General features: G+C 37.1%; 1 protein-coding gene across 9 annotated transcripts in view; it reads right to left on the bottom strand.

The window, feature by feature from the left end:
- The window catches only part of LOC133639227 (dynamin-2-like), a 48086-nt gene extending 35338 nt beyond the window's left edge, over positions 1-12748 (bottom strand). For all 9 annotated transcript variants that reach the window (XM_062032396.1, XM_062032394.1, XM_062032395.1 and 6 more), the window contains exons 1-2: positions 12347-12748; positions 2670-2743 (exon numbers count right to left, since the gene is read on the bottom strand). In XM_062032396.1, coding sequence (XP_061888380.1) covers positions 2670-2743; positions 12347-12507 — 235 coding nt within the window. In that variant the 5' untranslated portion in view covers positions 12508-12748. The remainder of the gene's footprint in view (positions 1-2669; positions 2744-12346) is intronic.
- Positions 12749-12964: the final 216 nt, after the last annotated feature.

Here is a 12964-nt window from a genome sequence, read left to right as displayed (position 1 = left end):
ATCTGAGTTACTGTGTAGAAATATGGGGAAATAATTACAAAAGTACACTTCATTCATTAACGGTGTTACAAAAAAGATCAGTTAGAATAATACATAATGTTGGATATAGAGAACATACAAATCCTTTATTTATTGAATCAAAGATACTGAAATTCCACGACATAGTGAATTTGCAAACAGCTAAAATTATGCACAAAGCAAACTATAACCTGCTACCCAAGAATATACAACAATTCTTCTCAACAAAAGAGGAGAAATATAATCTTAGAGAAAAATGTAATTTAAAACATTTGTACGCACGTACAACACTTAAGACCTTCAGTATATCAGTATGTGGAATTAAATTATGGAATGGATTAAGCAAAGCAATCAAACAATGTACTAATATGATCCACTTCAAGAAACTCTTCAAACTTAAAGTGTTTACAAAGTACAAAGAAGAAGAACCATGACAAACATTTTCAATTTATTTCATCCATTCATTCATTCATTCTTAAAGTAATCTTACTTATCTCATCATATGAAATATGACTTTCTTCACCAATTATTATTATTAAAATCTTACTATTATTTTTTTTTTTTTTATATTGTGATTACATATGAAGTTTATTGTGAAAAAATTGAGAACAGGAAGTGAATAAAAAAAGTTTCAGCAACTGTTATGTAAAGAAAAGGGGTAGGATTAAATAAGCTCTGCTTCTTCCTACTCCTTTTCGAACATGTTGAAAAGAGAAACTGGAAATTGTGATGTATCATGTTGTATGCTTGCATGTTCGAAATAAACTCAAACTCAAACTCAAACTCAAACTCATTGTACCATTAGAACACTGGAGTGATAGTTGCTGGAAATGGGCCCCTATACACCTATGTAGATATTGCACCAACAACCAGACATTTGCAGCTAGAATAGTCATTTACCACATTAGCAATGTATAGAGTGTATTTCTTTAAAGTTAAGACTAGTTTAAAGTTATCTTCATTGAAAAGTACAGTGCTTTTCCTTCAAAAATAAGGACATTTCAATGTGACCCCAAACTTTTGAACGGTAGTATATATATATATATATATATATATATATATATATATATATATATATATATATATATATATATATATATATATATCTTCTTTGGCAGCTTAGTCACGGAAGATCATGCTAATTTACGCTCTTGGGTCAGACACTTATTTCAAATTGATGTTTAATTTTATTTACTTATTTTTTTCTTCTTTCATGGTACTTTAATTATTATTAATAGTTTATTGTTTTTATTGAAATAGTTTTGTCATCCTATTTTAGTCAATTATTAGTAATATATTTTCAGTTACAATGCGTGTTGTGATTATACAATACACTTATTTAATTATAATTTTCACATTTTAACTTGAGGTTTTGTTGATGCGGTACATTCATGTTTGTTGACAACGCCTTGCATGGCTGTAATATAATTATATATTTATGTATATATGATACTTAAATAGGCTGTTTGCAACATTTACTCAGATGTCTAGAGTGCGCTAACTTTCCAATGTATTTTACACAGTATATCCCGACCTCTTTCGGCTTCTAGGACGTAATGACGTAACTACCTACGTATGTAACACATGCATGCGCATTAGCTTTGGGTGTGGTTAGCTAATAATAGCAATTTGGATAGCTAGCGTTAGCTGTCATTGAATGTATATTCTATCATAACAACAACATGTCTGCAAATTGTTCGTTGCTTCTCTTGGACTGCTTTTGTATGTGTGCAGTGCTCCCTGCGCAAATATGTTGACGAGACAGGGTGAGTGATCGTCATAAACACTAGTTATTTTATTCAGGGCGATAAAAAAATGTACTCCACAAACTCATATAAAATATAGACCGTTTTAAAACAAATGTGTTGTGTTAAACCACGAATGGTAACACAAGCTGGCCAATTGTGTTCTTGTTATATTTTTTGCTTTGAAAAATGTAACTGTGAGCAAGTTGCAAACAACCCCTTCAAGTAACAGTTATCCCTATGGGCTGTTGCATGGATGCGGCCGCAACGCTGATGAACCAAACTTAAACTAAGTAGAACAAGCAACCATGTTGATGATCATGTGACCATCGGGTTCTTGGTCAACTAGGGCCCTTCTCCCCCAATCGCTCAGTTGAGACGGCCACCCGGCTCTACCAAGAGTCCTAGTGGTTCCAAAATTCTACCATTTACGGATGATGGAGGCCACTGTGCTCATTGGGACCTTCAAGGTATCAGATATTTTTCTGTACCCTTCCCCAGATTTGTGACTCGAGACAATCCTTTCTCGGAGGTCTGCAGACAATTCCTTCAACTTCATTCTTGGTGTGTCCTCTGCCATGCACTGTCAAGTGTGGAACCTTAAATATAGACAGGTGATTGCCCTTCCAAATCATGTCCAACCAACTGAATTTACTACAGGTGGATTACAATTAAGCTGTTGAAACATCTCAAGGATGATCAGTTGAAACAGTAGGCCCTGAGCTCACAAAAAAATTTTTTTTCGAATTTTGAGGACAAAAATACAATTATTCCATTTTGGAATAAGGTTGTAAAATAACAAAATGTAGAAAAAGTGAATACTTTTGGGATGCCATGTATGTCTCTAAACAAGGGGCGGGCCCCGTCAACTAGCACAACATTTGTACTGCACATGAAGTAACTTACCTGCTTTATTGTTAACTAGTTGCAGTATGAGAGGACGGCGGGTGACAATGCCAGAGCCTCTGGGCAAAAAGTCTCTGAGGAAGAAACACAGTGTATGTTTAACACACACTCATAACAAACATGGATAATCACATGAAATGCAATAGTATCTCCAAATGGTAACAACAAGAAATGTGTCTTCTGGATTTTGTCATGCATTGCAAGGTAAAAATAGAGAAAATCACAGTTAATAGTGTACACAAAAACGTTTCCACAGTTTGACTTTTAGCCTTACAAGAGAAAAGGAAACACTTATAACTAATTCATTTTATGTACATCCTAGTTCATCAGAATGGAAACTCTTGTTCAATAGAACCGTGATTATTTCCAGGTCACTGATGACACATCTCTCTAGGCAATGACAGTGTGTTCGTCATTATTACAGCCACACTGATACACTTTTTTTGTGGATTTTGCAATGATGGTTCAGGATATGTAGATCTACATATACAGTATTTTACATATGAAAAGTATGTGTGTTACCTATGCGTACATATAATTGTGTAATTTGTATATCTTGCAATTGAGAGAGGAGTATTTTAATGTAAGGTAATGTGCTACCAAATAAAAACAAATTAAACCTGAAATTGTTTCATGCAATATTATCCATCAAATATGTGCATATGTTCCTACAAACGTATAAACAACGCCTGTTATCCACTGCTGACGGAGCAATCAGGAAATTACACAACAATTCCCCATCCTCTTTTCTTAGCAATTCCTGTCACTTACAAAAGCAACAAATTGTGATTGAATAGAAATGCCAAAACCATTCCTTCCAATAATTGTCTGAAAGATCTGTTAAAAATAGAAACAATGAGAGTAGGGCTCCGAAAATAGCTTAGGGCTCAGTTAGAACAATGGAATACATAACCGATCAATCAAGCTGCTTTCATTTAAGTAACATGTTAAAACCTATTATAGTTATTATGTGTAAATATAAGGTATTTAGAAACACTAAAAAGTAGGTCACAGAAGTTAAACCAGATATGCTGCCGCAATTTGTGCAACATGCAAAATGAAAATTTGACATTTTCTTGACATTCACTGAATATTTTTCCTGAAAAATTTGGATCGAAACCAAATTGACCGTTAAAAGGGAACTGTACTTTGTTTTATTTATTTTGCTAATCATTCACAATTCTTATATAAGCCAAGAACACATATATTTTTTTAATGCATTCTAGCTCGTAAATAAACGCTCGCAAAAGTCAGCTAACAATGGCGGTAATGGGACTCACTCTACAGTATTCCCCTATAAAGCTCTAAAAAACATCCAAAAACCTCCAACAATGTTTTATATACACACTGTAAGTATATATGTAATGTAGTAACAGGCACATTCATAATAAGATATAATATTTAGGTATTTTTGGTCATTTTAGGCATAGGGTGGCGTAATAATTTCGCAAACGCATCAAAACGTTTGCTATTTTCTTCAACAACAATATGCTACTCATGCAGACTTAGTGAGAGACAACAACGACTACTTTGGGACAAATGATGATCAGAACCTTATATTTTGTAGCCTGAATATAAGGCGGATGATCCCAGACTCCATTTTTAGAAGCCTTGTGCTAAATAGATCCAGCTTTAATGAAACACTAAGCATCATGCAGCACTAATGGTAAAAGCTAAACAATAAATACAAACTACAGGGTTTCACCAAGACTGACAAAATACCTTTGGCGGTGGGGGCGTGGTCAGGAGCGTGGTTATGGGGGTGGTCACCATGACGTCATTGCGTAATTTGCTATGATAATATCGTTTTCTTTAAATAGGCTCAAAAAATGTATACTTACATTTAAAAACAAATGTGTTGTTATTAATTAGTATTAACATATATTTGTTATTCCCTTTGCCACATATTCAATTGTTGCTGCTTTTTGTACAATGTACTTTTAGAATTTTTCCAAATGTCTAAAAACTTTTAATGAATTATTGAAAAACAACTGACAACAAATCGAGCATCTTTTTTGGTGTTATCAGTGTTTCCCATAAACTGCCAAGATACCTGTGGCAGTGGGGGCGTGGCTATGGGCGTGGTCACCATGACATCTTCGAGTAATTTACATAATTTACTACAATGATTTGATTTTCTCTAAAAAGGCTAAAAAAATGTATACTTACTAATTAATAATAACAGTTTTGTTTTAAACGTCCATCCATCCATCCATCCATTTTACAATATAATTACAACACTTTATGTACATATTTATATACAGATTTGAACAATAAGTTATTCACTGAAATATATTTATTAATTGTGGTTCTTACAAAAAATATATCTTATAAAATATAAAAGCTAATATGTCTCAAAGCTCTGCCCCATTAATTAGTGCATACTAAATAATTTAACTTTAGCCTACTACCACAACCATATTATTTACCAGCAACATAAAGTGAAACAGAGGCAGAGGTGTCCTGCCACAGTCAGTAACAAATAAACAGAAAACAGTAGTGGTGGTAGATAGACACAGAGCTTCATCAAACATCTGATCCACTGAACAAAGAGCTGCAAAAATCTTGAACTTTAGACTGCCATCAGTTTTACTCCCTACACTTAACCATCTGTTTCCTACTGCCTGCAGACTTTGCACTCTTTGTTATATACACATGTTGTGTTTCTAATATAAATACATTTAGGGGTTACCCACATATGCGGTCCTCTCCAAGGTTTCTCATAGTCATTCACATTGACGTCCCACTGGGGTGAGTTTTCCTTGCCCGTATGTGGGCTCTGTACCGAGGATGTCCTTGTGGCTTGTACAGCCCTTTGAGACACTTGTGATTTAGGGCTATATAAATAAACATTGATTGATTGATTGAATAAAGTCAAATGCAAATAAGGCAACAAGAGAAGTATCCTGCACTTCTCTTTTGTAAAGTAAATCTGAACAGCCTATATGGCAGGGGTGGGCAATTAATTTTCACCGGGGGCCGCATAAGCAACCCGAGCACTGCTGGAGGGCCACACGACAATATTTCAATTAAATTTTGCTCAATATTATTTTTGATATACCGTAAGATAAATAATAATGATGATAATAATAATAATAATTAATAATAATAATAATAATTTAATTTAACCTAACTTAACTTTATACAAAAGCAGATTGCTTTTGATGGTCACTTTATCCTGCATTATCCAACATTTTCCCCCATCAGATTTGGACAACCATCTGTTGTTAAAAATAGTTTTTAGTCATATTTATTTTATATTGTTTTTTATATTGGTTTTATATGTAATTGTTTTTTCTTTTTATTCAGTCATTGGTGGAGCTAAGGATAATATTTGAATATTGTTTTTAATATTGTTGTGCAGCACTTTGGAAACATTTTGTTGTTTAAATGTGCTATATAAATAAAGTGGATTGGATTGTCACACCTGCCAGCTTGTCCCAACACGCATTTACCTCTGTGAACAAGTCATTACCTGTGGTTGTCTCTTTAATTGACTGCATCTGAGCTCTCATCCAAAGTTAGCGAAAAACAGCCCATGTCTCCGGGCATTATCAGCGCAACAAAGTCCAATAAGCACTCCTTAATAAACTCTCCGTCAGAAAACGCCTTACTTTTTCTGGCGCTTTTGTGAGAAATGACGAAACTTGTCCTGACGGCTGCATCTCTGGGGGGGTGTAATATGGCACAAAGTCCTTGTTGGGTTTGCAGTTTTACCATCAACGCATCAGCCTCCCTTGCGCGCGCTTCATCAGACACATCCCGGTATTTTCCCTCGTGTTTCTTCGTGTAGTGGCGATTAACATGATATTCTTTAAACACAGCAAGCTGTGTACCACACATTAAGCACACGGCTTTACCATTAATTTATGTAAAGAAATACTTGCCAGTCCAAAACACGCCATTCGTCATCAACTTTTCTTTTTTTAGCATCTCCTCACTTGTCTCTTTGCACCTTCACTCACAGGTTCCCCCCGGACATACGGCATAAATAACACATTTCAAAATAAAAGCAGCACAGTTGTATTGCGCGCACGACATAGACGTTTTTTAAACTTTATTTTGTAATTTGTAATTGCGCCGTTCAATTCACTCACAATCGCACACGCGCATACGTCCACACGGAAGTAATACAAATAACGCTTTTCAAAACAAAAGCAGCACCGTTGTATTGCACACTCGACATAGATACTTTTTGAAATTTATTTTGTAATTTATGATTGGCCTCACGCGGGCCGGACAGGGATGCGCAAAGGGCCGGATGCGGCCCGCGGGCCGTACAATGCCCAGGTCTGCTATATGGGCATCTGCATCAACTATATGATTTGCCTGAGAAGCTGGAGAGGACAAAAAAAAAAAAAAAAAAAGTTTTTTTTTATTTTTTTATTTTTTTTATTTATTTGTGGCGGACGTAATTCTTTCGTGGCGGGCCGCCACAAATAAATGAATGTGTGGGGAAACCCTGGTTATTGTGTGAATGCTCCAAAGCATTCACACATATGGTTGTCTACACCAAAATTAATCTATTTATTAAACTTCTTCTTCTTCTCCAGATTTTGGCGCGCTCTACCTTCCACATTTTTCACCCGATTCAAACCATTCCAACTTCAAACTGTTCAGCCTATTCAGGAATTGCGGGCTTTCCCTTGAAAAATTCCAAAAATTCCCAGATTTCCCAGAATTCCAGGTTTTCCGGGACATTTTTTACCGATGTAGTAAAACTTCAACACAATGTAAAGAGGAACATAAGTATTTTTAGCCAATCCTTCGTTAGCGCTTATTTACTCTGGAGTGACCTTGGGGGGCATGTTTTTTTTCTTCCTAAATTAGGATATGACAAAGCGTATGCAGCACTTGGCTTCACTGTTATTACAGTAGGAGACAAAAAACGACCAGTGTGTTGTTTTCTTAATGTTAATAATGATACAATGTTATGCAGAGGTGTACTTATAACAATTTTATAGACAAATGATAATGTTTATAGACGTGGTGGAGAGTAGGGCGAATTTTGATGCAAAATTTTGCTAAATTATTCAGCTACAGGTGGAGTCAACTGTCGTGATATGTTATGGTTGTTTTCAGCAGATGGTGAGTATCTGCACTTAAAATCTCGTAAAGTCAGCATAATAACAATGAGGCAGGATGACATTTAGTCAAACAAAATAGACAGACAGATGCAGTCCACACTTTCAACACTCTTACTGAAACTCTTCTCTACTCCCAGGCCAGCTCCAACACAGCACACAAACATTACTGCCCCCTACAGCCCATCCTCTGAATCAAAGCTCAAAACCCTACACCAGTGGTCCCCAACCTTTTTGTAGCTACGGACCGGTCAACGCTTGATGGGGGGGGTGAATTAAAAAGAAAAAAAAAAACGTTTTTTTTTTTTTTTTTCATTAAGAAATACAATCATGTGTGCTTACGGACTGTATCCCTGCAGACTGTATTGATATATAATGTACATATTGTGTTTTTTATGTTGATTTAATAAAAAAAAAAAATTTAAAAAAATAATTATTATTTCTTGTGCGGCCCGGTACCAATCGGTCCGCGGCCCGGTGGTTGGGGACCACTGTCCTACACAATACAATACAACCGTCACTATACAACTGTAAAATCTAGTGGGTGGGTTTCTGCACTTTCTCTGTATTGCTGCTGGTTTTGCTGTGTTAATAGTCACAATGTGTTCTGGATTTTACTTCATATTGGGGAATTTGTACATTTTATTTATATTGTTGAAGTATTTAAATTACTATATTGTTCAATCCGCATGACATACAACCCTGTGAAAAGGGAAAATGTGTTTAAAATGTTTGTCTTTTTTTAAAGTATTGGTTTAAACCATTTGGGGTTTTTTAAACCATTTTTAAAGTCCTAATCATTTTCAAGCATTACAATGGCTAAATGAACTAAAAAATATAAATAACTACAGTAGTATTGGCAACTAAAGGAGACCAAACCATTTAGAGTGCGCTGTTAAGTATCATATTATTTGGTATAATAATTATAATGAAACTTTTTCAACACATGTTTCAGGTTGGAAAAACTTGTTTACCACGGTCATGTCCAGAACAAATTAACTGTGATAAATGAGGGACGAATGTAATAATGTTTTGTTTCTTCTGCCAGTTTGTATATTGTGTGTGTGGCGAAGTTGGTAGAGTGGCCGTGCCAGCAATCGGAGGGTTGCTGGTTACTGGGGTTCAATCCCCACCTTCTACCATCCTAGTCACGTCCGTTGTGTCCTTGGGCAAGACACTTCACCCTTGCTCCTGATGGCTGCTGGTTAGCGCCTTGCATGGCAGCTCCCGCCATCAGTGTGTGAATGTGTGTGTGAATGGGTGAATGTGGAAATACTGTCAAAGCGCTTTGAATACCTTGAAGGTAGAAAAGCGCCATACAAGTATAACCCATTTATCATTTATTTAAATTTGGTTGATAATTATAACCGTTGAAAATTTTGATCACTGTAAAACTGTAATTGATTAGTAATTGGTTACTGTACTTTGATAAACTCATGGTTCGGTGACACTGCTCATTTCCTGGAGAAGCAGCTAATGCCCTGATCGCTAGCGAGCATTTAAGATGCTGATCACTAGCTGGTCACAAGCGCGCTGATCGCTATCTGGAACCGAGTGTGCTGATTGCTTACTGGCAAATACTGTAGCATGCTAATCGCTAGCTATCTTAATTGCTAACATGAATACAAGACAGTCATTTAAACACTCAAATAACAAACAACAAGGCTTTAAAAAAAATTAAACTTGTGTTTTTTCTGCCAATTCGTATATTGTTTGTCATTTATTTATTAATAAAGGCGTCGTGTTATGATTTTTTCTGCATTTAAAACACTTTCTTGTGGTTCACATAACATGTAATAGTGGTTCATTGGTAAAATGTTGCATAATTATATTTTACTAGAGATGTCCGATAATATCGGACTGCCGATATTATCGGCCGATAAATGCTTTAAAATGTAATATCGGAAATGATCGGTACCTGTAATATTTATGACTTTTTAAAACGCCGCTGTACGGAGTGGTACACGGACGTAGGGAGAAGTACAGAGCGGCAATAAACCTTAAAGGCACTGCCTTTACCTGCCAGCCCAATCACATAATATCTACGGCTTTTTAGACTCACGAGTGAATGCAAGGCATACTTGGTCAACAGCCCTACAGGTCACACTTAGGGTGGCCGTATAAACAACTTTAACACTGTTACAAATATGCACCACACTGTGAACCCACACCAAACAAGAATGACAAAGGGAGAACATCCGCACCGTAACACAACATAAACACAACAGAACAAATACCCAGAACCCCTTGCAGCACTAACTCTTCCGGGACGCTACAATATACACCCCCCGCTACCCCCTACCCCCTCCCTCAACCCCGCCCCCCCCAACCCCGCCCACCTCAACCTCCTCATGCTCTCTCGGGGAGAGCATGTCCCAAATTCCAAGCTGCTGTTTTGAGGCATGTTAAAAAAAATAATGCACTTTATGACTTCAATAATAAATATGGCAGTGCCATGTTGGCATTTTTTTCCATAACTTGAGTTGATTTATTTTGGAAAACCTTGTTACATTGTTTAATGCATCCAGCGGGGCATCACAACAAAATTAGGCATAATAATGTGTTAATTCCACGACTGTATATATCAGTATCGGTTGATATCGGAATCGGTAATTAAGAGTTGGACAATATCGGATATGGGCAAAAAAGCCATTATCGGACATCTATATATTTTACAGACTGTTTTTAAGGTGCTCTCTGCCGTTTTCTGGGCGGTCTTATTTGCGTGGCTCTACTTCAACTGCGTCTTCTCCCCGACAACTTTGTTGGTAGTTTTTAGGGCTTCCATATGGAGTCCACTGACAGCTTAAGTTTGAACTATACGCTACTTTGTATCAGAAATGGCAACGACAGAGGATGCATGTGCATGTACGAGATAGTCTGCCCCACAAAAAGATGATAGTGAAAAAGAAGGCGCTTATTGACTATGTCAGACTACAATTGCGGTCCCGCGCAATGACATATTAGTAAATGTATGCCTTATATGGATAATCCATTTGTTTCACTAATGGGAAAAACGTCACCAAATTGGCGGCTTGATTCACGGAAGTATGAAAGAAGGCAAGATTGTTTTATAAATATTGCCGCAATGCCTCCACTGTTTGATTTAACATTTTCGGGCCTTATGCACATCCCAAATACACAACAGCAGGTTCTAATGGGTAAGAAAGGTTGGTTTTGCATAATAGGGCCCCTTTAAATCCATGTGTATAAGTACTTTTTGAGCACATTCAACAATACCATGATAATATTGATAACCGTGATAATTTCGGTCACAATAAACGTTATGTAAAATGGTGCCCAGGGATTCCTAGCCCTAATATTGATATTGTCAGGCGAGCACGTTTTGATAACAACAAAGCCATGGTGGGTCCAGGAGTTGATGTTCGCCACCAAACGGGTTGGCAACGTAAGCTGGTTCCACTGTCGTAGATTTTTTGACGAACATAAAAACAGCTCAGATACTCTTTGTGAAGCTCTGCCAGCGAAAGTGTGTCATACACACATGACAGTGCAGCTGGTGACATCACTGATGACCCCACACATCAGTAAATCAATGGCCCCACTGTCTCCCCCAGGAACCGCTTGGGACCCGCGGACAAAAGGCGACAGGGGAAAAGGAAGCATGGTGGACGCCTAATCCATTGCAACATCATCCAAAGGAAAATGTCGAATGTTATGTGGATGAACTAACACTAACTGCAACCATCCCATGAAAGCATCTGCAGTCAGATGATATTCCAACAGTTGCTTTGTTGTTGTTTGCATTCAGGAGGAACTCATTAAGATTCTGTCAGTCTCACTGGAAAAAAAAAAGCACACAAATTCAGCAGTGCTGGCATCCTGACAGACTCTGAGCATTTCTGCACTGAGTCTAAAAATCTATTCATACAGCAAGCATTTAATATTCCAAAGTCATACACTGCTCTACCCCTTTTCAAGAGCTGACCTATGTAACACATGAACAATAAAAGGTGTATTTACAACCTGAAGGCAAGTGCTTTGTTAATGTTTGACAGGTTAGTTTAGGGTGAACGGAGAAGAATAAAGGGTAACACTTTAGTATGGGTAACACACATTCACCATTAATTAGTTGCTTATTAACATGCAAATTAGTAACATATTGGCTCTTAATTAGTCATTATTAAGTACTTATTAATGCCTTATTCTGCATGGCCTTATTATACAACCAGTAAGCCATTAACTAAGAGTCTTCCCTCAATAACCTCAGAATTATTGCTTATTAGTAACCCTAACCCTTATATGTTCCCCTAGTGTCCAAATAACTCTAAATTAAGTCTTTGTTGCATTAATAAGAAACTAATTAATGGTGACTATGTTCCCCATACTAAAGTGTTACCGAATAAAGTAAAGGAGAAGCAATACTATTCCCATTTAAGCAAATATGTTCAAGTTATTTTCCCCTAGCCTAAACATGGATATTTACTGCGTAAAAAGCGTAATGAGTGATAGTGAATAGCCCGCCTTCAAAATAAAAGAAAACAAACAAAAAAGCGCCGTTTTAAGTAAAAGCTCAGTTGGAAAGAAGACATTTTACACGATTATTTCATTATTTCGTTAAAAGGTTCCAACCTCCCGACGAAATTCTCCAGAACGGAGCTCTTCCCTGCGCTCTGGCCGCCGACGACCGCTATCTGGGGAAGCTCCAAGTGGCAGCTCTGGCCGATGGAGCTGAAGGCATCCTGGAGCTTGTTGATGAGGGGGATCAGGTCTTCCATCCCCCGGTTTCCCATGGTGGTTCCCCCGGTCGGCCAAGTGGCTCTCCGAACGGTCACGTAAAAAAAAAAAAGGCCTCCAGTAAAAGTTCCAGATGGCACAGCGGGGGTTTGTCAAAGATTTGCCAAAGAAGACGCTAACGAGGGTTGACGTGTTCCCGCTGCTATACGACAATAACGGAGATTAATAAGAGGAAGGTTTGTGGTCAAAGTAGCCACACTGAAAACTTCTGTCACCATCCGGTCAGGAGACACCCAGCCTCCGTCAAACCCTTAAGCCCCGCCCTCTATAAAAAATCTGTATTCTCATTGGTCAGTTCAGTCGTCAATCAACTTTGAATAAAAACATTTTCACCTTTTTTTAAATTAAAATAATTTTTGTATTTGTTTTATTGAAACACACACGAAATATACATGAAAAGTACGAAACAACAGGATGAACAGTTGGAATAAATTCGCACCAAACCTTTCAGCA

The sequence above is a fragment of the Entelurus aequoreus genome, linkage group LG22 (assembly GCF_033978785.1).
Source record: "Entelurus aequoreus isolate RoL-2023_Sb linkage group LG22, RoL_Eaeq_v1.1, whole genome shotgun sequence".
Lineage (NCBI taxonomy): Eukaryota > Metazoa > Chordata > Actinopteri > Syngnathiformes > Syngnathidae > Entelurus > Entelurus aequoreus.
This window is presented reverse-complemented; position numbering and strand designations above follow the sequence as displayed.